This window comes from Urocampus carinirostris, chromosome 18 (genome assembly GCF_059441175.1).
Source record: "Urocampus carinirostris isolate Australia breed hairy pipefish chromosome 18, RoL_Ucar_1.0, whole genome shotgun sequence".
NCBI lineage: Eukaryota > Metazoa > Chordata > Actinopteri > Syngnathiformes > Syngnathidae > Urocampus > Urocampus carinirostris.
The window spans coordinates 13,323,648-13,349,416 of record NC_142366.1 but is presented as its reverse complement, the minus strand read 5'-3'; the positions used below and the strand labels follow the sequence as shown (position 1 = coordinate 13,349,416).

Sequence of the window (25,769 nt, the reverse complement as noted above, 5' to 3'; positions counted from 1 at the left end):
TGAGAAGAGAGTACCAACACAACCACACTTCATCCATATTCAAATTCAATTAGTGGAGTGAAAGGCATCCATCTATGCTCATCACCGTGACGCTGAGTTCATAGTGTATGGTGTGATCAGCTTCTCTTTAATATGAGCTCACTTATGAAATATTCATTTCATGCGCCTTCCACAAGAAACAAAAAAAATGGCTTTGTATCATGTGTTGAGTCATATCTTTAAGTTTGTGAAGTAGCAAAAACTTAACTTCTTCTCACTCTATTTACTGAAAAAGTCATTTATTGCGAGCCATTTTCAGAACCTCTTGCAAGGGCGATTTTAGGTTCAGAGCTTTTGGGGTGATGAGCACCTAGAATCTCTGGCTGATGTTTATTTTTTTTTCATTTCACTCAAAGTAATTTAGGATCGTTCGACATTGTTCAGGTGTGTCACTTGGTGCAGAGGTGCAGGGTTCAAGTCCATGTTCTCCCTGTGGATTTCCTCTGGGCACTCCAGTTTCCTCCCACATTCCAAAAACATGCATGTCTGGTTAATTGGCTGGTTCTAATCGTCCCTAGGTGTGAATGAGCGAGCGAGTTGTATGTCCCCTTCCCACTGCCCGAAGATGACTGGGATGGGCTCCAGCCCCCCGCGACCCTACTGAGGATAAGCGGTACGGCTAATGAGATGAGATGAGATGAGACAAACCCCGTGATTGCTTTTAATTATTTTTGCTTTAATTGAAATTGAAACCATTTATCAATCGTAAAATCAATCATAGTACAGTATCATCCTTTTACGTTTCTTTAGCTAGAAAATTTAGGCCTTATCATACAATTTAAAATGGTACAGTCCTTTCACAGTGTGTCCTTTCTAAACCAGAAAGTAGTTTTCTGGCAAGAAACCTTGTGAAAATACAGATTTATTCATCTGTTTTTGAATACAGTTAAAATATATTTTAGGTAGAAATAAAACTGTGGACTAAAGTTCCTTTCACCATTCCCCCTTTAAAATATATATATATCCCCCTATCTTAGAATTCCTAATGGTAAATGAAATGATCTGCATTTATATAGCGCTTTTGAAGTCAATGACTTCCCAAAGCGCTTTACAATGTGCTCCACATTTCCCAATAGCGGCCTTGCAGCCATGTAAGGCACTAACCTGCTTATTGGGGGTATTAAGGGTTCAGTGTCTTACCCAAGGACACTCCGACATGTAACACGAACGAGCCGGGATTCGAACTGGGATCCCTTGATCCCAAGACGAGCGCTCTAGCCTCCTGAGCCACTGCCGCCCCGAGGATTTCGATTCTGAACCCGGTTTTAAGCCTACAGTAGGACCTCGCTACTTTGCGGTTCCACGTTCACGGGTCAGAGCTTTGCAGGTATAAATAATAATAATAAAATAAAATAATTTTAAAATAATAATAATAATATAATATATATATATATATATATGGCCTTAAGATCTTACCACTGATTGTAAGTGACAAACGTCGAATTGGTGCGGCCATGATTAAGATAATTTATTGTCATAGTAAATGATGTACACAATACCAAAATAAAATTAATAATATTTTTTTTTTTTTTTTTTTTTAAGCATTTTTAAAAGGGGCGTCGCTACTTTGTGGTTCCACGTTTGCAGGTTCAGAGCGCTTTGCATGTCTAAAAAATAATAATATATAAAATAAAATAATTAAAAAAAATAATAATTAAAACATTTTTTTTTTGTTTTTTGTTTTTTTTTAAGCATTTTTGAAGGGGCTTCGCTACTTCGCGGTTCCACGTTCCCGGGTTCAGAGCTTTGCAGGTCTAAAAAAATAATAATAAAATAAAATACGTTTAAAAAAAAAAAAAAAAAAAAAAAAATATATATATATATATATATATATATATATATATATATATATATATATATATATAATTTTTTTAAGCATTTTTGAAGGGGCGTCGCTACTTCGTGGATTTTCACTTTTCACGTGTGGTTTTGGTCCCCATTAACCGCAATAACCGAGGGATTACTGTACTTACAATTAACATAAATCGTGGTTAATTGTTTGGCTTTTTATTTATTCATTTTTATATTTTAATTTAATTTAATGAATCATATTAAGACAATTCCCTGCAATTTCTCTTTCTGAGACATTCAAAATGATGGGTCATTTGCTTTAACCCTGTTTATTCATTTATTTGTTCATACATTTATTTATTTATTTTTAACACTTTTTTTAACTAAGTAGCTTACTAGCTAAAAAAAACAGAAATCGAAGTTCAGTTTTTAGCTTTGATCTTTTCGTTTATATCATTTTTATTTCTTCTTAAACAAAATAGAACAATTGCATGCTTTTCGAAAGATTCAAAATGTTGGGTTATTTGCTCTAACCCTGTTTAAAAAAAACAAACCAAGTAGCTTTCTAGCTAAACACAAAAAGTACAGCAAAGTATCTTTATTTTAATAATTGTTGTCACATTTATGTTTTAATTCAACCCTGTATTTTTATTAGTATAACGTTACAATTATTTTGTTTTATCAACTACTCCAACTACTGGATTTACTAATTATTTCCCATCGTTATTACCACAATGAGCTCTTTCCTCATCCTTCTTACTTGGTGAATAACATCACAGCATGTGTGGAATGATGTCTTTATTTACAACAGACAATAGTAGAGTCTTGTATATTGCCGCACGGGTAGTGCCGCTGTACCACGAGGGACACTTGCCAATAAAACACACAAAAAAAGTTCTTCTTTTAAAATATTCCGATGACTTTGCCGTTAACATGCGCTGCAGGACAGGAATATGACTGCATGTCATGATATAGTCCTTAGTCCACTCAGTGCAAAAAGAAACGCCAGGCTGGCAATAGGACGTCCACAAAGATTTGAGCCAATCCATGCTGCAGCCCTTTTCCCAGAGAATGAAAAAAAATAATCCAAAAAGAAAAGTAAGATTTTCCTGATGTCCTGTCAATTTGTTTTTCAGCAGCTGAGGATTTTGATGAAGGCCCTGCGAAACTCCACATTGAAGGTGGTGTATATGACGGGGTTGAGGGCGCTGTTGACATAGCCCAGCCAGGTGAAGGCACTGTACAGGCTTGGTGGCACCGTGCACGTCCTGCAGTGCGTGTTCAGGATGTGCGTGACGAAAAAGGGAAGCCAGCAAATTAGGAACACACCTGAAAAGGTGAGAGGAAAAGAAGTCATTGTTGGAATTGGGTTTAAGGTTAGATCAGGCATAAAAAGTCAAACCCAACCCGACCCGGGCCCTCGGGTATTAAAGCCCAATCCAGCCCAAACCCGACAAAATAACTTGATATGCAGGACCGAGCTTTTATTTGTGAGGACTCGGGAAGAGGAAAAGTGACTTATGATTACAAATAAAAACCTGAATTTCCTAATGAAATCTAGGCTTAACAAGACTATATAAACATTTACATCTTTCATATTCATGTGTCTGCAAGGGTTGCATTGACCGACTATTTTCCATAATTGACAGGAAACATTTCAAGCCGTCTGTCATTTTGATGGGTTGAAAATTGGGTGATAAAACACAGCAGTAGTACATCCTTAAGAATCTAGCGTGGGACTTTAAGAATAAGAGAGGCATAGAGACAAACGAAGAGGAACAAGTGGATAATAGACAGAGAGAGGGAAGGGGTTCTTTGAATTGACTTTAAAAAAGTTTGAAGTACAGTACGTGCTGTGTGAAACAGCTCCCATTTTTTGCAGACCACAGTCACTCGTGGCCAAAACTACTCACGGCTCCTGAATTGCCTCAGCATCATCACGAACTGAACGTAATGATTGACATTTTAGGCCCAACAAGGGCTTGGCCTTAAGATCTTACCACTGATTGTAAGTGACAAACGTCGAATTGGTGCGGCCATGATTAAGATAATTTATTGTCATAGTAAATGATGTACACAATACCAAAATAAAATTAATAATATTTATTTAATGTCAGTTGAAGTCTAATTCAGCAACAGATACACCAAAAAGTTGTTGTCCTTTCAGGATGACTTTCTGTTTTCGTCATTTGCTAATCTTTGTCTCTGGTACAATTAGTTTTCAGCTAGCTGCTCGATATCTGTGAATTCAAGCATGATCTGCAACTTTGAGCTTTAAAGAAGTGTCCTATACAAAATGTTTCCTTTTCACAAGCTGAGTTGCCCTCTAAAGGGTATTAATACAGTATATCATTAGAAATATGAAGAAGACTGATTTGAAACTTTCTAACTCTAGATCTGGAGTCTCCTATGTGGTACCTCTTAGGGATAGCTGAGGTGCCTGCGAACCTGTTCTGAAAATAGCTGACATGTGCTGGCTCATTGTGATTTATTTGTAAAAGAATTTAGTGGTTGACTGAGTCTATGTAACCCTACTTCCAATAAATAACATGGTAATAACATAGTTACAACATAGTAATAAGATGACAAGTAGTTATTTTAGAAATGCATATCAAACTGGGTGCCCTTTTTGCTAATCAGTAACAAAAAGTAGCTCTCAGCTTGAAAAAGGTTAGAGACTTCTGCTCTAGATATTGGTACCAGCGCAATAAAACATTCCTCACGTTTCAGTGTAGGCAAGACAAGGCAAGTAAAGAATGTAAATTAATGTTTTTATTTGATTACTTAATGACTTGTATTATTAGGAAACGTTGTAATAAAGGGTTAGAAATACCCATCCATCCATCCATCCATTATCTGTACTGCTTATCCTCAGTAGAGTCGCGGGGGTGCGAGCCCATCCCAGCCATCCCCGGGCAGTGGGCAGGGGACACCCTGAACTGGTTGCCAGCCAGTCGCAGGGCACACAGGGACAGTCAATTCGCTCGGTTATTCACACCTAGGAACAATTTGGACCGGCTAATAAACCTGACATGCATTTTTGGAATGTGGGAGGAAAGCGGAGTGCCCGGAGGAAACCCACGCAAGCATGGGGAGAACATGTAAACTCCGCACAGGAAGGTTGGTAGCTGGATTTGAACCCATGACCTTAGAACTGTGCCACACACGCGCTAACCACCGTTCCGCTATGCTGCCCGGTAAGAAATACTAAATAAGTGGAAAGAGCCATAACTTTTCTTTTATGTTTACTCTATTGTCATATTTCAAACACAAAGAAAAATAAATACCTTTTAACCAGTTTCTATTTAATTATTATCTCATATTTACTTAAAGATGTGACGTGTGGTAATCTCCTCACCGAGCACAATGGCAAGCATCTGCGTGGCCTTCTTCTCGCGGGCGTGCATGTTTCGGAATCTGGGATTGTTTGTGTTGACGGGCCGCAAGGTGGTGTGCGTGCGCCCGTTGGTAAGATCCTTCACTTCGCAGCTAGCGCCCCCTAGCGACTGCACCGCTCTCCGGACGCTTTCCGCCGCTCTCGCCGCGCTGCTTCCGGATCCGATTGCTATCTCCTCGCGTTCCACGTCCAATTCAGTGCGGCCGCAGGAAGCGTGGCTAATGCTGCAGTAGTTGTTGGAGTCCACTGGGGGCAGCGCAGAGTTCTCCACTGGTCCTGTTTTGGGCCGTTTTCGCCACAGGCACCCCGACAGCAGGTCGGACTTGGACGGGCCGCAGGGCTCCGCGCACTGCTGGCAGGATCAAAACTACGTTGTGAACATGATTCATTTTAAATTTGTTTACAGGCGGAACAATCTTTTTTTTTTTTTTGTTCTCCGCAGTTTGTGTGCTAAAACAATCTACATTGAAAAAAACAAATTTACAAATACAAAGATATCTACTAATACGAGCACCCCAAAGTGTTTTTGTTTTATAACTAAAAACGACCTTGCTTTACAAAGGAAAATCCCGTTCTTGAGCAGTCCCAGGGGGTATTACTAGCGCCCTCTGGAGACCGTTCATGACTGCTTACCGCCAGCATCAGCTCATCAAGTTTGTGCATGCAAACTACTAAAGGTAGAAGAAAATTGTGCTTTAAAAAGCTTTTGTATGTCCAACCATTCAAAGTTACAGTAACTTTAATTTTAAATGTACAGTTTCTGCTTACCTGTCATCAACTCAGTCAACTTTCAACAACTGCTCCCCTTTTTTAATGATTGCAAATCGTCCTTATAAAGCATTAACAAACCTTACGAACACAACACAGCTCCCATTTACTCACAGCAAGACATACTATGTTGAATTTCACAACAATATTAGCAACCCATGATGACAATGTTGTCTGTTACCAGTGACTGAGATGATCTGGATTATAGGCCAAATGACTAGATCGTGTTTTTTTTAGAAATGTTTAATTTCCTGTAAAAAAGAAAACTGTACGGCACACACAGTGCGAAATGATCAGAAAAATGATCAAATATGGGGAAATCATGACAGTTATGCGATCTCCGTGACTCCTGTTTGCAACAATTTTTAATTGTTTTATATTGGGAAGAAGTGCTTGCTGAACAAGCAGTCAACAAACATCAATCATGGATTGCACGACATTGTTTTGGCTTAACTCATTCCCATACTGCTCCATTACAACATTGTACAATGTGGCACCATAAGTAAAAATAGTGTGATGATGGGACACAATCTAACGTGTTTTCCTGTGTCACAATCCCATGGGTGCGATTCAGATTTGATTACTGTTGTGTCCAATGCTGAGAAAACGAGATCAGCGATATTTCTCAACTGACCAATGAGTCATTGCTTAATAACAGGTGATATCTATCTACCTATCTATCTACCTTGGTCATATCCCTCAAGAGGGGTGACCGACAGCAAAACAACACATACAATAACAAACAAAATAAAAGGGAAAAAAATTGCAAAAAAACACACACAAACGTTTTTGGACCATGCCCAACCCAATTGCCCAAACACCCAAATAAGTTAGGCACCTCGGCACCTAAGTTGGTCATGCTTTCGTCCCTCCAGATGAAACGGGACACCAGAAAGCGGCCATGTCACTCGGGTCAGGGTGACACAACACACTCTTTTGTCCAACATCAGGGCCCGACAGCTTTCTCTGGTTTACCCCTGCCGCATCATACGGGTGCCCAGCCCATCCTTAAGAACGCGTCCACAATCCCACTAACCTTTCACAACACCTCTCCACTCCTTTCTATCACCAACAAGAGCTCTAGCTTCCATTATATTTAGACCTCTTTCCTGCAGTGCACTCATAACACCATTCATCCACGTCAATCGCGGCCTTCCTCTTGGTCTTCTTCCATTGACTTCTGCTCAGTAGATCCTCTTCAACATTCGCTCCTCATCCATCCTCTCCATGTGTCCAAACCAACCTAGTACTCTCTTATCAACACGCTTGCTCAGTTCCACGACTACTCCAGTTCTGTCTCTCGCAATTTCATTTCTCAATCTATCCAATCTTGTCACTCTTAACATAGTCCTCAAACACTTCATCTCAAAAACATTCAATTTCCTTCTTAAATCTACGTTCAGGCTCCAGGTGATATAGTACCATAAAACCTCATAATGCACACCCAAACTTTTAGTTTTTTGGGGGGTGAAAAAAGAGTGTTTACACAAGTAAATATGAGTTATTTTTTCTTTCTGTGCGGCCTGCTTCCAAACAACCCGTGGCCCAAAACCAGTCTGCGGTTGGTGGTTGCCGATCACTGTCTTACATGAGTATAGCCTCTGCTTGGAGTCGCACATATACAATAGTGTTTCTGTCTTGAGCAGCACCAAAACTACGAGAGTTTGAGAGCATTTTAGCCAGTTACGGGCAATATAAAGACGATACTTGGAAAGTTTGTAAAGCATACCTTGCTTTTCATGGCAGTACCTCAGTGATGCACAAACAATTAAAGATAATGCATGTCGGATAGTTGAATGAAACGGAGTCTGACTTGCCTCGCCTCAAGTCAAAGACAAATTAATACGCTTCTGATGACACACTTTGTAAATTCTATATGCGTATGTTTTACTATAAAGGAGAGCTTAAGCTCTTTTTTTGCCCAGCCTTTCAGTTTTTCAAGTTTTTTGGGGGGGAAGGATATCCGTAGCAGTAATCATATCAGCTCCCTCCAGGTAAGCCTCATGACATGTAAAATAAATACAAATTCCTTGACATTCAAGCATTTGAAAAAATGCAAAATTTTATGATAGTTGTATTTTGTATTTTAGCTTATTATCCTAATCAGTATTGTTTTTTTTTATAATTTCATGTTTTTGTCTTTTACCACTAGGATGTACTGAATAATACACAATATCCCTTTAAACAACACTCACCACTTTAATCCTTATAGGTGACAGGTCTTGATTGGTCTTTGGCGGCTCGTCTTGCAGACACGTCTCCTGTCGGGTGAGAGGTAAGTGGATTATTAAATCATTTGTAAAATTAAAAAAAAAATGTTGAAATATAGTATGTCTGCACTTTGAATGCCATTGATGGCGAAAATGCATCAAACCTTTTATCATACAAGCAGGCAATTTAAAAGGTTAATTAAAACTAATCCTTTCGGACCCTTTTCAAATAGTTCCACCACTTTGCAGTATTTGAATTGATTATCCCATTAATCAATCATGTAATCTGACAATAGTTGATCATCCTATTTGGTCTTGAGCCATGTTTTAAAAATAGAGTTTTTCCCCCACCCTTGACTAAAATGATGGATGGAAGCGGGGTTTTGTCTCATTTGAATGTTTATTAATAATTTAACATGATCATTCAACCTAATAGTGATTAATGTTTTATTTAGGCCGCGGTAAACATTACGCAATGACTTTGCCTCGGGTTTTTTCTTCTTTTTTTAAGGCACGCAATTTTCTTCAAATTACTTTTTGCCTACTGAGGCCAAATAACTGCTTTCCCATTAGAATGATATGATATCGCACGGTCGCTTGTCGGGGTCTGTCAGGGTGATTACATGTTTAGTTTTTTGACGCCGAAGGTCACAGTGCACGTGAACATTGTGTGTGCGACTGTGTGTTTGAATATATTGGTTGGTCCTGTTTAAAGGTGAATTTAGTGCCATTGTTATTCATGTGGCACTGCGCCGAAAACCGCAATTACTCCCTTGTGTCAGCTTTAAAGCCCCAGTGTGTATTATATAGCAATCCCTAGTGGTGTAAAAATAACTAATGCATGTAATTGAAACACTAATGATTCATAACATAGGCCGAAACCTATTGTTATTATTAGAACACATAAAATATCTAAAAAAAACATATTTTATTTTTTAGAAAACGTGTAGAAGCTAACATATTTTGCTGCCATCTTAATACTAATGAAGCCGAATAGCCATTTTGCTGAGGTTATTTGTACTATTGATGGGATTCAGGTGTATTCAACTATTTTTTCCGCTTTTTCTTTCTCTAGCCACTCATATTAGCCACTTTGCTGCAGACTATGGGTCGCTGCTTGCCACTATTGTTATTATTAGCTGCTCCTGCTTTGTTCCTCAGTGTTAATCATCTACTACAGCTGGTCGTGCAAACGAATGGCACTGAGTTTTGTAATTCAGGATCCTTATTCTGGTTTGCCTTTACAATTTTTCCCTAACCCTAACGTTCCTCTAAAATTTTACCTAATTTCTTTCCTTAATAATCATTCCAGTTCCCTTATCAAGCAATACTAAATCTTATGAACACAACGTGGCACCCATTTACTCACAGCAAGACAGTCTATGTAGAATAAAAACAAAGAATTTGTGTAAACAATTTGTACTTTTTTGCAGTTGAAAAAAAACTGCACAACACGCTGTGCTTCTTGCTTGCCTCTGTCATTTTTATTTTCCGGTAGGGGTGGGCAATACATTTGGCCCTCTCTTCTGCCTTGCAGGCAAGATACAGCCACAGGCCAGGTAGAACTGTGTTAAAAGTGTGCCTGTCAGTTACAAACTCACACATAAACTAGGAGTGTTCTGAGGGCCCGGGTAAGAGAAAGAAGGGTTGCGCTATCTACATAGAGAAGCGGTGTTTTGAGTGAAATATCGTTCGTATCGTACTGATAATATTGAATTCTGTATTGATTCCGCCCACCACTCTTGTGTAGTGAGTCTCTTCTGAAAGATCACTCTTCAGCTCCATTCTGAGCTACAACCAATATTGGTGAAATATTACTCACGGTCACTTTAATTAAATGGCCTCGTTTGCAATAGCCAATAAATTATAACATCTTTATCTCCTACTCACATGATGTAGCCCACATATTGCTGTCAAGGAATCACTGAGATACAGAATTTTGAGCTTACTTCACAACAGAAACAAAGCTGAAATACTGCCTTTGACGCGTTTAACCGTCAACAGCATAACAGAGAATATAAAGAGGAAAACGGTCTGACCACAGAGGCGAGTGTGGAGCCGGGCTGCACTTTCCCGCTGGCCTGGCTGAAGGTGATCCTCTTTCGCCGCATACGAAGGAAGATGTAGATGCGGATGTAGACCAGAAGCGTGACCATGAAGGGTAAATAGAACGACACAACCGACGAGTACACCACAAAGTCGGGGTTGGAGATGGAGCACACCATCGGGTCGTCTGTTGGGACAAAGTGCATTATTGGGGAGTGCTAGCTAGCTTCATTGCAAATTTAAAAAAAAGACATGCATAGCCATCAATGGCATTCAATGAGAATCCTCCACTGTGCAACAAAAATAATAAGAAAATAAGAACAGTGACGGGTGGATAGTTTTTTAAAAAAGTTATCAAGAGAGAAGCCCGGTCCGGCCCTCACAAATAAAATATGACAATTTACGTTTTCCCAGGGTTCGGTCACTCAAACTAAGTTAATTGGTCTGGCTAGTGCTGGGTCCAGTCTGGTTGGAATTTTTTTGTTTCATCGTGATTAAACACAATTTATAAAAGATAGTGTGATAATAAGATAAGATCTATTGCATTTTCCAATGTCATGTATGTCCCAAGTAGCCTGGTGATAAAGATTAGTCTGATCCTCGTTTTCACCACTATTTTGGAATTGTGGTCAGCGATATTTATCGACTGATTGATGATTGCAACTGTAACTGGCCAGTTCAGAGTGTCCCCTGACCACTGCCAGAAGATAGTTGTGATGGGCTCCAGCAACCCTAGTGAGGATAAGCGGCACAAAAAATGAATACAAGGATGATAATTGCACAAATATGATCGAACATCGGCATGCATTTCCCAATTTTGCTTTACATAAGGCGCACCATATTATACATTTGCTGGTCAATTTGGGTTTTTTGGTTGTGGTTTTAAAGGAATATGGAAGTTTGAATTTGGGTTTTGTCTGTTGGACTCTCTGTGTTTTGTGCAAAAGTTTTGTGGAGTAGATGACGCGGGGCAGCTCTCAGGAAGTGGGAGGTGACCAGATGTCTGGGGGCCGAGACAGAGGAGTCAACGCGCCATTCTTCCGGGAACGGGAGACCAATGGGAGTCAGCCAAGGGGCGGAGGAGATGCTTTGCTGAGCAACTTGGAAGAAGGAGGAGAGTCGGTTTTTGGAAGGAGAAGCGTGCAGAGATGTAGTGATTTTTGTGTTAGAAATAAATCCACTCGTGAGTGAAATGCCGGCTTCTGAGAACTTTCTATGCAGAAAAGAGCGCGCAAATTGTTCGGATGAGTGGTGATTGGGAAAGGTCACAAATTGGAGTCAGATGATTAATTGAAGTTTGTGTTGATTCAACAAGAAATTCCAACAGTTTATAAGCTGGAAAATACGGAGTATATTTCAATTATACGCTGATTTAAAAAACAATTTTGGTTAATTTTGTCATTTAAGTAAAGCCACTCATGTCTATGATTTCTAATGCCAGCTATAAATCAAGTTTCCTAGAAAATCACAATGACCCATCACTGGTTAGCTTTTTCAGAAGTGGTCCGCAGGCTAGTATTTTTAGGGGTCTACCTTGTCCCTGCGGATTAGCAATAGCAGCCATCGCACCTTCTTGAGTGAAACCCATTTCTTCTAATAACTCCATCCCGCAACCCAAAATAATAAAAAATGAATTTAGCCTAAAAGCTCCTCAATTAGGCTCCTGCAAGCAGACCTGCTTGATATTCCGTCCGCACGCTGGATAGTCCGGGCCGGCTCCCATCTCATTACTGCGGGGCGCGATTGCTCTCGACATTTCACCTATTCTCTCGCTAAATATGTGGCGAAAGTAGTCAGAAACGAATATTTCCTCCTTTGACCAATAACACACAAAGGTGATGATGAGGATGAAGCAAAACCACAATTACCCGAGCTGTCTTGAGCGCCGACAGACAGTAATAGCTGGTTGCCGGTGTTATGCCGAGAAATGCATCCCTGCCGAGATTTGCATCCCCTAGCCACTATATGCACTTTTACCTCGTTTTATCCCACTTTTATATCACTTTTCGGGAATGTAATGGCGAAAATATAACCAAAACCACTTTGTCTTGCATTTGTTGGGAATGTGATAAAACCTAGACCATTCATTTTTTGTATTTGTTGTGAATGTAATCGAACGGTAATGCACACCGTATATAAATCACTTTCGAGCAGGTAACATGTTTATTTTACCTTTTTCTACTCAAATCGCTCGTATTGAAACTGTTATGCATTCTACCATAAAGCTTATTTCAGCATAATAAGCTTAATGGTAGACCATAACAGTTCTCAAAAGTGATTTATATACGGTGTGCATTACTGTTCGATTACATTGCCAACAAATACAAAGACGGAATGGTTTAAGTTGTATTACATTCCCAACAAATTCAAGACGAAGTAGTTTTTGTTATATGTTCGCCATTACATTCCCGAAAAGTGATAAAAAGTGAGATAAAATGAGGTAAAAGTGGTTATAGTAGCGAGGGGATCCGGCTGAATTCATGCTTGCGCGTTTATCTTGTGACGTGTGCAAATACTCATGAAAAATTTTGGGCTCTTTTTTGCTGATTTGATAATCAAATGCACCTTGTTTTGGTCCTTTTAAAAATCCCAATTATTCTTCTAATCTTAATCCGTACAATTTACTAATGTTAGTATTAAAAGATAAAGAAAATAAAGTAATCCTGCATTTTTCTGGGGTTGCGCTCTAAAAACGTCCCGCGATAGACTAAACCTGCTAAGTTAAAACCTTAATTTATTTATTTGTTTATTTATTACTCAAGAACAAACCTAATTTAAGCCCAATTATTTTTTTTAAAAATATTGGTTCCGTACTTCAAAATTTGAGTTTTTTTTGCTGCTATCATGCGGACGTTATGGAATATGGTATTTACCTCCCGGTTCTGTCCTTATCACCATATTTTTTTCATCATCAAGTATTCTTGAAAAAGCAACAAGGAGCCACTCAGGAGTGTCAAAGACCCACATGTGGCTCCAGAGCAAGTTTTGCGGGTCAAGAAGTCCAACTTTGCTGGTTATAGAAAATATCTTTCTCTGTTTAGCCAATTCGAATCCGTGAACTAGCAAACCCGTGGTAAGTAAACCGTGATACAGCAAGGGATTACTGCATACCATATTTTCTGGACTATAAAATGCATTTACATTCCCTTTATTGGTCAGGAGTTTGAAAATGTGACTTATAACCTTGTGCACCTTATATTCCGCAGAATGAGTTGGTTGAGCGCTTACTGTACACTGTACTGATTTTGTGCACCTTATAGTCTAGTGCGCCTTAAATAGAAATACAATTATGACATAAGACTATTTTTGGGCAGTGTTTCTTATAATCCAGTGCACCTTTTTGTGCGGAAAATACAGTAATTTTTGTAAAACTGACTTTATGACATTAAACAAACTCTTAATTTTATTCTAATTTTTTTGTAGTACCTTTTTTTTGCTTCAAAGCTTTATCTGTCAAAATATTTCAATTTTTCCGAGCATAAAAACACTTTATCAACAATTGTATTCCTCGTTTCGTTCTGCCTATAAAATAGCTCGAAAATTTAAAAAAATACAGATACTCACCCTAAATTCAATACTACGTCCTTCATATAGTGTAGGCTTTGGATTTTTACAAAAAAATAGCAAAAAAATATTTGCTTATGGAAGAAACTTCAGCAAACTACAAATCAAGCCATAAATAATGAAATAAATTAAACTTTTAAGAAATAAAAAAAAAATAAAAAAAAACAATATTTTAAATGACAGCAGGGCTTGCGATTTTTTTCCGATTGGGTTAATACTCTGGTTAAAAAAACACAAAACAAATAAAGTGGGAAATGTAAGGCCAAAAATGTATTAATTTGCAAGAGCGGCCCTGAATATACAACAAAGGTCACATATTAGTGAAATGTTCCGCGCCTCCATTGTCGAGGCGGCTGATCGGAGCTGTGGCCGTAAGGTAGTCGGTGCCTGCCGCGGCTGCAACCCTCAGACCCGTTGGTGGTCACCGGCGGTGAGGGATGCCGTCAAGCTGAAGAAGGAGTCTTATCGGGCCTTCCTGGCCTGTGGGACTCTGGAAGCAGCTGGCAGGTATCGGCTGGCCAGGCGGAATGCGGCTTTGGCGGTTGCCGAGGCAAAAACTCGGGCATGGGAGGAGTTTGGCGAGGCCATGGAAGCCGACTTCCGAACGGCTTCGAGGAAATTCTGGTCCACCATCCGACGTCTTAGGGGGGGGAAGCGGTGTGCCATCGACACTGTGTATAGTGCCGATGGGGCGCTGCTGACCTCGACCCGGGACGTTGTGAATCGGTGGACGGAGTACTTCGAAGACCTCCTCAATCCTACCGGCACGTCTTCCTCTGGGGAAGCAGAGCCTGAGGACTCTGGGTTGGGCTCTCGTATCACTGGGGTTGAAGTCACCGAGGTTGTCAAAAAACTCCTCGGTGGCAGGGCCCCGGGGGTCGATGAGATCCGCCCGGACTTCATTAAGGCTCTGGATGTTGTGGGCGTGTCATGGTTGACGCGCCTCTGCAACATCGCGTGGACATCGGGGACAGTGCCTCTGGACTGGCAGACTGGGGTGGTGGTTCCCGTCTTTAAGAAGGGGGACCGGAGAGTGTGTTCCAACTACAGGGGAATCACACTTCTCAGCCTCCCTGGTAAGGTCTATTCAGGGGTACTGGAGAGGAGGGTCCGCCAGGAAGTCGAATCTCGGATTCAGGAGGAACAGTGTGGTTTTCGTCCTGGCCGTGGAACACTGGACCAGCTCTATACACTCTTCAGGGTCCTTGAGGGTGCATGGGAGTTTGCCTGTCCGGTCTACATGTGTTTTGTGCACTTGGAGAAGGCATTCGACCGTGTTCCTCGGGAGGCCCTGTGGGGGGTGCTTCGGGAGTATGGGGTACCGCACAGTCTTATCCGGGCTGTGCGGTCCCTGTATGCCCGGTGCCAGAGTCTGGTCCGCATTGCCGGCAGTAAGTCGGATTCGTTCCCGGTGAGGGTTGGGCTCCGCCGGGGCTGCCCTTTGTCACCGATTCTGTTCATAACTTTTATGGACAGAATTTCTAGGCGCAGCCTTGGCGGGGATGGACTCCGGTTTGGGGGCCTCAGCGTTGCGTCACTGCTTTTTGCAGATGACGTGGTGCTGTTGGCTTCCTCGGGCCGTGGTCTTCGGCTCTCGCTGGAGCGATTCGCAGCCGAGTGTGAAGCGGCCGGGATGGGGATCAACACCTCCAAGTCCGAGGCCATGGTTCTCAGTCAGAAAAGGGTGGTATGCTCCCTCCGGGTCGGGGAGGAGGTCTTGCCCCAAGTGGAGGAGTTCAAGTATCTTGGGGTCTTGTTCACGAGTGAGGGTAGGATGGAACGGGAGATCGACAGACGGGTCGGTGCAGCGTCTGCCGTCATTCGGACCCTGTACCGGTCTGTCGTGGTGAAGAGGGAGCTGAGCCGAAAGGCAAAGCTCTCGATCTACCGGTCGATCTACGTTCCTACCCTCACCTATGGTCATGAACTTTGGGTCATGACTGAATGAACTCGATCCCGGATACAAGTGGCCGAAATGAGTTTCCTGCGCAGGGTGGCTGGGTTCTCCCTTAGAGATAAGGTGAGAAGCTCAGTCATCCGGGAGGGTCTCGGTGTAGAGCCACTGCTCCTCCGCGTTGAGAGGAGCCAGTTGAGTTGGCTCGGGCATCTAATAAGGATGCCTCCTGGACGCCTCCCTCGGGAGGTGTTCCGGGCATGTCCCACCGGCAGGAGGCCTCGGGGGCGGCCCAGGACACGTTGGAGAGACTATGTCTTTCGGCTGGCTTGGGAACGCCTCGGGGTCCCGTCGGATGAGCTGGAGGAGGTGGCTGGGGATAGGGACGTCTGGGCTTCCCTTTTAACGCTGCTGCCCCCGCGACCCGACCTCGGATAAGCGGAAGACAATGGATGGATGGATGGGTCTTCTTATTTTAAGAAAAAAACTACCATATATTTTCGTGTATACCACAATTTTTTTTACCTAAAGTCAAATCAGGCTGGAGCCTAAACGCAGATTTAAGAAGGAAATTGAATGTTTTTGAGATGAAGTGTTTGAGGAGTATGTTAGGAGTGACAAGATTGGATAGATTGAGAAATGAAATTGTGAGAGACAGAACTGGAGTAGTCATGGAACTGAGCAAGCGTGTTGATAAGAGAGTACTCGGTTGGTTTGGACACATGGAGAGGATGGATGAGGAGCGAATGTTGAAGAGGATCTACAGAGCAGACGTCAATGGAAGGAGACCAAGAGGAAGGCCGCGATTGACGTGGATGGATGGGGTTATGGATGGCACAGCAGGAAAGAGGTCTAAATATAATGGAAGCTAGAGCTCTTGTAGGTGGTAGGAATGAGTGGAAAGGTGTTGTAAAAGTTTAGTGGGATGTTTAGACGTGTTCTAATGGATGGGCAGGGCACCTGTATGATGCGGCAGGGGTAAACCAGTGAAAGCTGTCGGGCCCTGCTGTTGAACAAAAGAGTGTGTTGTGTCACCCTGACCCGAGTGACATGCCCGCTTTCTGGTGTCCCGTTTCATCTGGAGGGACGAAAGCATGACCAACTTAGGTGCCGAGGTGCCTAACTTGTTTGGGTGTTTGGGGGGATATGACCAAGGTAGATAGATAGATAGAATAGAAAGTCAAATCACATTATTTCTATAGCCTTTAATCACAAAACGTCTCAATAGACTGCATAAGACACAACTACAACATCACCAAACCTAAAAAAGAACTCAAAGTTTGGGCTTGTGTTATACAAGAGTTTTTATAGTAGAAGAGGATTCGGCGCCGATAGGCTGTATGTGCCCAATCCACACTACTGGAAGCGGTGCCCCTACGAAACTTGCTGGTAAGGTATCGGTGAACTGTGATATGACTGTATTCGTGCAACGATTGAAAAATATTGCTGACTACAATAGCAAAACATTGGATCCAACGACAATCAAACCCCGGTCGGAATGGTAAGAGTGTCGAATCCTAACTCGTGATGTAGATAACATACAAAAGGCATTTGATTTTATCTAACTATTCGCGCAATTTTTACCGTACCAGAGACGAATGTTAGAGAATGGAGAAAACAGAAAGTGGTCCTGAAAGATATAAATGAATGCATACAAGCACGACGAGGGAAACAACTCTTTTGCGTATCCGATAATGAATCTGGCTTTCGATAAATACATTGTCAATGTTATGTTGGTTTTGTGTTCATAGTTGTCAATAAACGATTTTAAGCATGGCCGCACCTATTTAACGTTTTTCTCTGACAATGCTTAGTTTGAGCTGAAAAAAGTGAAGCAGAACTTCATACCAATGTTTAATGAAAAATTAGGGATTCAGGCTGTACTTAAGTGCACATTTTACACAAATATATGCGCTAATAATTCCATGATTTCGATTTTTTGATTGAGGACAGGTCACCTTCACCAGGGACCAGATCTGGTCCCGCTCTATAAAATGGTTAAGACTTATGAAGCTACTCTTCGAGCGGCCATGGTGTTCTCATTATGTCAACTTCATAGGAATTTTTGACCAATAGCTCACCTGTGGTGTTGAAGCCAAATAGAAGGGGACAGGACACAGCAAAGGCCAGCACCCAAACCATGGCGATCATAGCGAACACTCGTTTGCGGGAGCGGTGCGTCGTGTTGTACAAAACGGGCATCACCACCGCTGTGTACCTACGTGACCACAAATGATATTTTTTCAAACTCTTTCATTCCCAAAGACTTATAGTTGCAGGATTCGTATAGAGTTTTTTTTATTTTTCTAAATTAAATTATTGTCATTACTATTATTACCTTTATTATTATTTACTATTAAATAAAGAGTCATAATTTGACAATGTTCCACACTTTTATGAGAAATATTTGAAAATATTTCTGAGGAATGTATCATAACTTTACAGGAAAAAATTGGATTATGATTATTAAGTTTTTTTATTTTAACTTTTTAAATAATTTTTAATGAAATCATTATAATTGTTGAAATACTTATCATTATTATTATTTTACTTTTAAAAAGACTTGTAATTTGACAATGATAAATTAAAACTTTTATGAGGAATCTATATATCCTTTTAGAGGAGCATATCATAATTTTATAAAAATAAAGTTGTAGTCTGATTTCAAAAGGATTTTTATTTGTTTTGATTTTTTTTAGGAAATTACAATCATAAACGATATAATATTACCTTTATTATTATTTTACTTTTAAAAAGAGGGTTGTCATTTGAAAATGGTAAATTAAAACTTTTATGATGAATCTACTATATATATATATATATATATATATATATATATATATATATATATATATTTGTGTGTGTGTGTGTGTGTGTGTGTGTGTGTAGTTTTTGAAGAAAATTATAACCGTCATCAACATAACTACCTTTATTATTATATTACCTTTAAAAACAGAGTTGTTATTTGACAATAATAAATTAAAACCCCAATGAGAAATCTTTTTATATATTTTGACGGGGGTAGCATAATTTTATAAGAATAAAGTCGTAGTCTGACCTTAAAAGGTTTTTAATTGTTTTAAATGTAATTACAATACTTTTTAATATAATTACCTTTATTCTTAATACTTTACCTTTAAAAAAAGAGTTGTTGTAATTTTCCTAACTTAGAGAAAATGTTTGGATAACAATTCATTTGACTATGATACATACATTCTTTTATGAGGAATCTGTATATATTTTTTTAAGAATGCAGTTGATTCTAATTTTATAAGAATTAAATTGTAGTCTGATTGGAAACGTTTCTTTTTCATTTTTTAAATGACATGATCATTATTCCTGTTATTACATTCATTGTTATTTGTATAAAATTTATATTTGCAAAATATTTTTCTTGTCTTAACTAACATCGCTTTTTTTTGCAAAACAAAAACAAAAATGCAAATATGATATTCATTGTGTGCATTGAATGCAGAACATATGTAATAATTCTTATTATGGGGAAAAAATAACGAGGAATAACGACAATATGCTGCAAATAAAGTGTAGCCTTGATTAAGAAACACATTTGTATTTGCTGTTAAAAGGCGCATTTTGAGAAGAATTGCACTTAATGAGCTCATGAAGGAGGGGGTTGCAATTAAGGGCCGATCCAGAGCCAACACAAACGCCGCGTTCTGTGGTCCTGGGCCAGCTCGCTGCCACCATTGTTTATCTTCATTGGACTAATTACTGGAGCTCATCTCTGGGGCAAAACCCACACTCGCCTCCCTTTTTAGCCTTGGTTCGTCTGGAAGAATAAATGCAGCAGGTCCACTCTGGTGTGAGTCACCAGGGAAAACATCGAGCGCTGCCTCCGATTTCTTCACCAGTGAAATATAGTTCATAGAGGATGAATTTGACTCTCATAAAAATTCAGCTTTGAGTCATCAAGGTGATTTACACGAGCAATTCTGGAGTTAGGGACCAGTTTTTTTTTTTAACTGAGGGGCATATTAAATGTATTCTGCCAGTGAAAAGAATCACTGGTAATAATATTTTTAACTCATTAAGTGCCATAATGTATAAATGTGTTTTCAGAAGCATTGTCCCTGAGTACCAAAACGTAAAAATAAGTTCTTCTTTTTCAATTTTTAAAAAATTATAAAGGGTTTTGCGCTTCTTGTCGTAAGTATCAGGCTTCTGGGAAGGATTTTAGTATGATAAACTACCATTAGATGACAGCAGTGGCTTTGATCAGATTTTCGTCCACATTTTGAAGAAGCCCAACTTCCGAGCGGTGCTTTTTGTATGTGGCGAATGAGTGTGTGTAGGTGGTCCCATAGGATTACTAGGTAGTGAAGCATTGTGTGAGACGTGAATATACGGATAAGGAGAGACAGATCTTTTTTTCTTTCTAAAAGTTACGACAAAGTCATCGTTGGGGCAAAGAGGGACATCTTGTTCAAGTCCGTGACGGTGACCCAAATCGTGAGATCACGTCACCAAAGAAATCAGTCGCTGAAAAGTTTGAGCATCATTTATGCTTAAGTTAAATGTTCCTGCAATAAAATGTTATTATGCAAGCAAAGTGCCCTTGTGTTTATGGAAAGCATTTAGATATTGGAGGTATCTCAAATGCAAAAAATGACACTGAGGTAAAAGTGCATCCTTTCGCAAAAATACGTTTTTCTCAGTTTACTTGGAAACAAGTATTTTCAAGAAACTTAGACATTTTCAACTGTTGTTTTTTTTAAAAATGGGAAAGGATAGAAACATACTTCTTTTCAAATAAAAGATCAGGGTTCAAGCTTTTTTTACATTTGTCCTATGCGGATATAGTTGCAAAACAACATTTTCTGTAGGCCCTTAAAAATGAATCAACATGACAAAAATTGACTGGCATATAATGAGTTAATAGGGATATACCCTCATTAACAAATAGTTATTGAACTGATAATGGCCAAATATGATATCAGTTATCATCCCCATTCAGAAAAAGATTCAAAAATGTGTTATTTGACACAACGGTACAATTTTAGATAAGCACTAAACACTAACTGTGAGAAAGATTCTAAGAATTTATGTTCCTTTTTCTAATATATTTTAATTTTGACCATCTCTCCTCTCAAGCTCTTTATAATGTGCATCGGGCACTGTGGAGCTTGGCCATAATCAGTTGACGCTACTTCCCCGTTAAAATATATTTTGATTTTATGTAAGTAATAGCACAACTTTGTCATGTATCCTCTTTGCTTCTCCGTAATGGGTGCAAGGCACTGGATAACTTGGCCGTAAATAGTCGATACTACTGTTACAAAGATTATAAACTGGGTGCAGCCTATAATCAGGTGCACCAAGATTATAAAAACATAAGTTTCTCATTGTAAGACACTTTAATTTTCTATAGAAGTAATAGTAAAACTGGGTCGTGTCTCCTCTTTACCTCTCTGTAATGTGTGCGAGACACTGAAGAGATTGGCACACTACTTGTTAGAAAGATTGTAATATATATATATATATATATATATATATATATATATATATATATATATATATATATATATATATATATATATATATATATATATATATATATATATATATATATATATATATTGTATGAATTTTCCCAAATTTCAACATACAACAAACGCCCCAATTTTCCCTTATTTCCGCATGTCAAAATGACAAGCACCTGTCTGAGTGCACCTGGAATGGCAGAATTAAGTTTGACATTTGCACGGGCAGTGTCATGGTAACATGGAAACAGACGCTGACGTCTGTCGTTCGCTAGCTCGCTAGTTGGCTAGCTGACTAGCTCGCACTCACCTGTCAATGCTGATGGCGCACAGGTTGAGAATGCTAGCAGTGCACATCATCACATCCAGCGTGACGAAAACGTTACAGTACAGCCGGCTGAAAAGCCAGGCGCCGCCGACCACCTGTGCACAACACACACGCCAAAGATTAGTATGCATGTTTGTCACCCGAGCCCGCAATTGGTCATGCGCGAAATCTCGCTTATTCATCACATCTCCATGCTCGGTGATTTCCATTCAGTACTGATATGTTTTTGTGTTTTGCAGTCGATGATGAACTTTATGCCTATTTTTTGTCACACAGGTACTATATTCAAATATTGAATACTTGTTTATAACAGGAATGTTAGTAAATTAAAAAAACAACCATTAACTAAACGAATTACATCTTATTCCCGAACATTTGTCCTTAAAATTGCACGAGATTAATATGTACAGTGCATAGCTAAAGTATTGCCCTCCCAAAACTTTTTGTCATATTGCCACATTTCAAGCTTCCAACCTAAAAATAAGTAACTGTAAATATTTTCTAAGAATCAACAACATTTTAGACACAATCATGAATTCGGGACCAAATAATTTCAACACTTTATATTATGTTTACAACGAAGAGTCTGAGAAGTGGGTGTTGCTAAAATATGGACCTCTTTCTCTCAGCTCAGCTACCTGATTTCAGAAGTTCCATGATCATTTCTGAATGATCCAGTGTCGAACTAAATGATTTACAAAGACAAACAGTACACATTTGTGTCATTAAGTCTCAGTTTAGATGCACCTGCTCTGTGATGGCTCAGAGGTCTGTGAAAGGATACAAGAAGATTTTGCAACATCAGTTACCTGAAGCACTTTGCGAGCAATAATATCAAAATGGAGAGAGTATAAAACCGCTGCAAACCTACCAAGTCCTGGTCATCCTTCTAAAGTTTTATCCAAAACAAAGAGAAAACTAAGCTTTAAGACGTCCCAAGATCACATTGGGTGACCTGCTGGTATACACCTGAGGTGGGACAATCTACGCACAAGACGTTTACGAGTCACACGCTGCATAAATCTGCGTATGTGGTACCATGAACAAAATGAGCGTGATAAAGAGAAAATCGAATTTGTGATACACAAATAAATACAGTACTCCTGCCTGTGCTAATTACATACATTTTTATTCAAACGTACCACCTCAAATGCCTGATTCACTCTCAAAATAACCCTCAAAATATTTTCTCCTTGGAACTATACAATTCACGTAGGTCGCCCTTTTTGACTTCGAAACAGTGAATGATATGAAATGAAATGATCTGCATTTCTATAGCGCTTTTCAAGTCAATGATTTCCCAAAGCGCTTTACAATGTGCTCCACATTTCCCAATAGCGGCCTTACAGCCATGTAAGGCGCTAGCCTGCTTATTAGGGGTATTAGGGGTTCAGTGTCTTACCCAAGGACACTTCGACATGTAACACGGACGAGCCGGGATTCGAACTGGGATCCCATGATCCCAAGACGAGCGCTCTACCTCCTGAGCTACTGCCGCCCCAAATCCTAAATCCTGAATTAATCCTAAAGGTGGATATGGGACACAGGCTCCAGCGTTATGATTGTTATTTCGTATATTTTATAAAATCATCAAACGTCACATAGTGAAATAAATTGTGCTGAAGAAATTGCTTCAGTCTGGAGAGCTGTTTCGTATTTTGGTTAAAATTGGTCTTAAAATATATGGTGTGGCTCAGTTCTGAGGTCTTGAGATCGAACCTCCTGTGTGGAGTTTGCATGTTCTCCCCGTGGGTTTCCTCCGGCCACATTCCAAAAGATAGATAGATAGATATCTAGGGCAATATTTGTCCTCATTCATAAATCATTCCTCCATATGGATAATCCATATTTTAATTCCCGTAAAAATAGATAATCTTCACATTCCTCGTGAAGGGTTGCAGAAACTCATCTTTTGTTGTGTTGTGGCCTAATGTTCAGTGTCAGGTTGGGAACAGCGAAAAGGAGAAAGAATGTTTGGTAAATGTGAGTGTGTTCTTGACTCCATCCACCTTCCACTAGGGGGATGCAGCTTCAGTGTATAGATAAATAGGTAGGTTCCTGGGAAACCCACGCTCCAATGCACCCCGGTGACGGTAGTTACCGTCCACTGACAAAGATAAATTAACATTTAGCATTCGTAGCCATGCAACAAAAAACTCCGGCAAAACACCTCTCACATCATTGCCGGCTTGCTAAATACCTGTCATTGTTGTGATGAATGTATTCCATTGGGACTTGGTACGGTACTGTATATGGGTTTGCCCCCACGCACTCACCAGGCGACATAGAAAGAATACACAACTCGACTCCCCACTTGTGTTTATATCCTGATGTTATCGCCGTAATGACAATACCATTCTCGCCCCGTCTTTTTGGCATAAAGGGCTGGCGGAACCATTTTTTTCACGTATTATACACAAGAAAGAAAATCGACCTTTCTGAGCTGCTGGTGTTGCAGGCCGTGATATGCAATTCAAGGCTGGGCAAGGGAGATAAAGAATAAGATGTTGAAAATCTTATGGACCAGGGGTGAACAAACGATGGCCCGAGGGCTGGATCAAGCACGCAATCAGATTTAATCCAGCCCTCGAGACATAACTGAAACATAAAAGAAAAATCCGCGTCACGTTAGAAACCAACAAGCTCTTTTAAATATACTCTCACTTTAAATGTGGTGCCTGCAACTTTAAATGTTGCTACTCTCTGCCGCCATCTCGTGGTTTAAAGTCATGATTGCAGCCTCAGTCAGGTCATTCGTCATGTAATAATAAATTCTTATTTTTTTAATCTGTTTGAGAGTTTGGGTTTGGACTATATTTGAAACAGGCCTTTTCTTAATTTTTCCATTTTGTTGCTACACTAAATAAAAAAACCTGGGAACGAACATGAAATCACTCTACCCTTCCCAAAATTATCTTCTGTGGGATTTGTTTCGTCATTGTACAACCAAAGACCCTAGGTAAAGTTAGGTGGAAGTTTGGGGAGAAAGTTGTGATGGAAAAATGATGCTGCTCTAGTTCAGCGTATGTTCTTTGCAGTACTTGTGAGCACTTGTGGGAAATCTTTTATATTAATTATTGCAGATACAGTGTGGGAAAATCATGCCTCCACAACCACACTTAGGGCTCTTGCTGTGCAAAATGACTCAGCAGGAGCATCGATTGTTCGGACCCAAGGGGAGGGGGCCACTATCAATTAGGATGGAGGGGGGGATAGTAGGCCTCGAAACGCTTATCTTAACAGATTCCACTGGCCCACTACAGATTTTAAATTAGAAAGAAGTGAATAATTTTTCAGTTCTGAAGTTGAATAACTACAATAAATTCTGGACCACAGAGCAGACCTGATTAAAAGCCGCATTTGCAAATGTAAGAACGCAACTCAAAATTGCTTTTGTACAAGCCTCACGGGATTTTTAGATCCAGGCTGAAAGGTGGGGTGCATCATTTAAGGTGTCCTTAAAAAAAATAAATATTTTCCCTTTAGTATGTGTTAACGATGCCCAACTGAATTAAAAGAGCCCTCATTTTTCTCCCTCACCGTGCCTATGCGCCTTTATCTTACCATATTGAGAGCTATTCTGTGGAAACTCATTGGGGAGGAGAAATCGGGAAGTGGTTGAGAGTTTTCAACTGCGCCAATTTCCTCTGCCCCCTTAATTTGCCTAAGGCACGCATTTTGTAATCATAAGACCATTCAAAATGTAATTACAAAGGCAAAAACATTTACTATTGTTCAAAAAAGACAACAAGAATGAGGTCTGCGTTACACAAACGTGTCCATTTTTTGTCATTGGAGGTTTCTTCAATAAAAAATAAATAAATACAAAATTAGGCTGTTATTGGTCTGTTTTGATTAAAAGAAACTCCTGCAACCTGACATTCACACCTATGATACGGCTTGAGAATTAGTAGCGTATTTGATGGATGATGTCAACTGCTATTCAATTCAAATGTAGTTAAGATTTTCTGAATATATTTTAAATATTGAAAAAAATACCGTATTTTCGCGCACCCCTCAAAATTTGCCTTTGTCATATATCTTTTATATACAGGTATAAGGCGCACTGGGCTACTGTATAAGGTGCATTAAATTGAGAGCTCTTACCATTTTTATTTGTGTATAAATATTGGGCTTACACTTATGGTATGTAATAGTGCCGCTCAATAAAATCGCTCAATAAAATGTAGAAATCAAAGCCTTTACAATGTTTTATTAAACCTCTTGGTTT

At 39.7% G+C, this 25,769-nt stretch overlaps 1 protein-coding gene across 2 annotated transcripts in view; it reads right to left on the bottom strand.

The window, feature by feature from the left end:
* Positions 1–2,613: 2,613 nt before the first annotated feature.
* The window catches only part of drd3 (dopamine receptor D3), a 36,665-nt gene continuing 13,509 nt past the window's right edge, over positions 2,614–25,769 (bottom strand). The window contains exons 3-8 of one of the 2 annotated variants that reach the window (XM_088321971.1): positions 21,521–21,633; positions 17,791–17,927; positions 10,245–10,438; positions 8,191–8,256; positions 5,189–5,576; positions 2,614–3,159 (exon numbers count right to left, since the gene is read on the bottom strand). In XM_088321971.1, the coding sequence (XP_088178097.1) occupies positions 2,963–3,159; positions 5,189–5,576; positions 8,191–8,256; positions 10,245–10,438; positions 17,791–17,927; positions 21,521–21,633 (1,095 nt within the window). In that variant the 3' untranslated portion in view covers positions 2,614–2,962. Of the gene's footprint in view, positions 3,160–5,188; positions 5,580–8,190; positions 8,257–10,244; positions 10,439–17,790; positions 17,928–21,520; positions 21,634–25,769 lie in introns of both variants that reach the window. The other variant, XM_088321970.1, reaches the window with a different exon arrangement.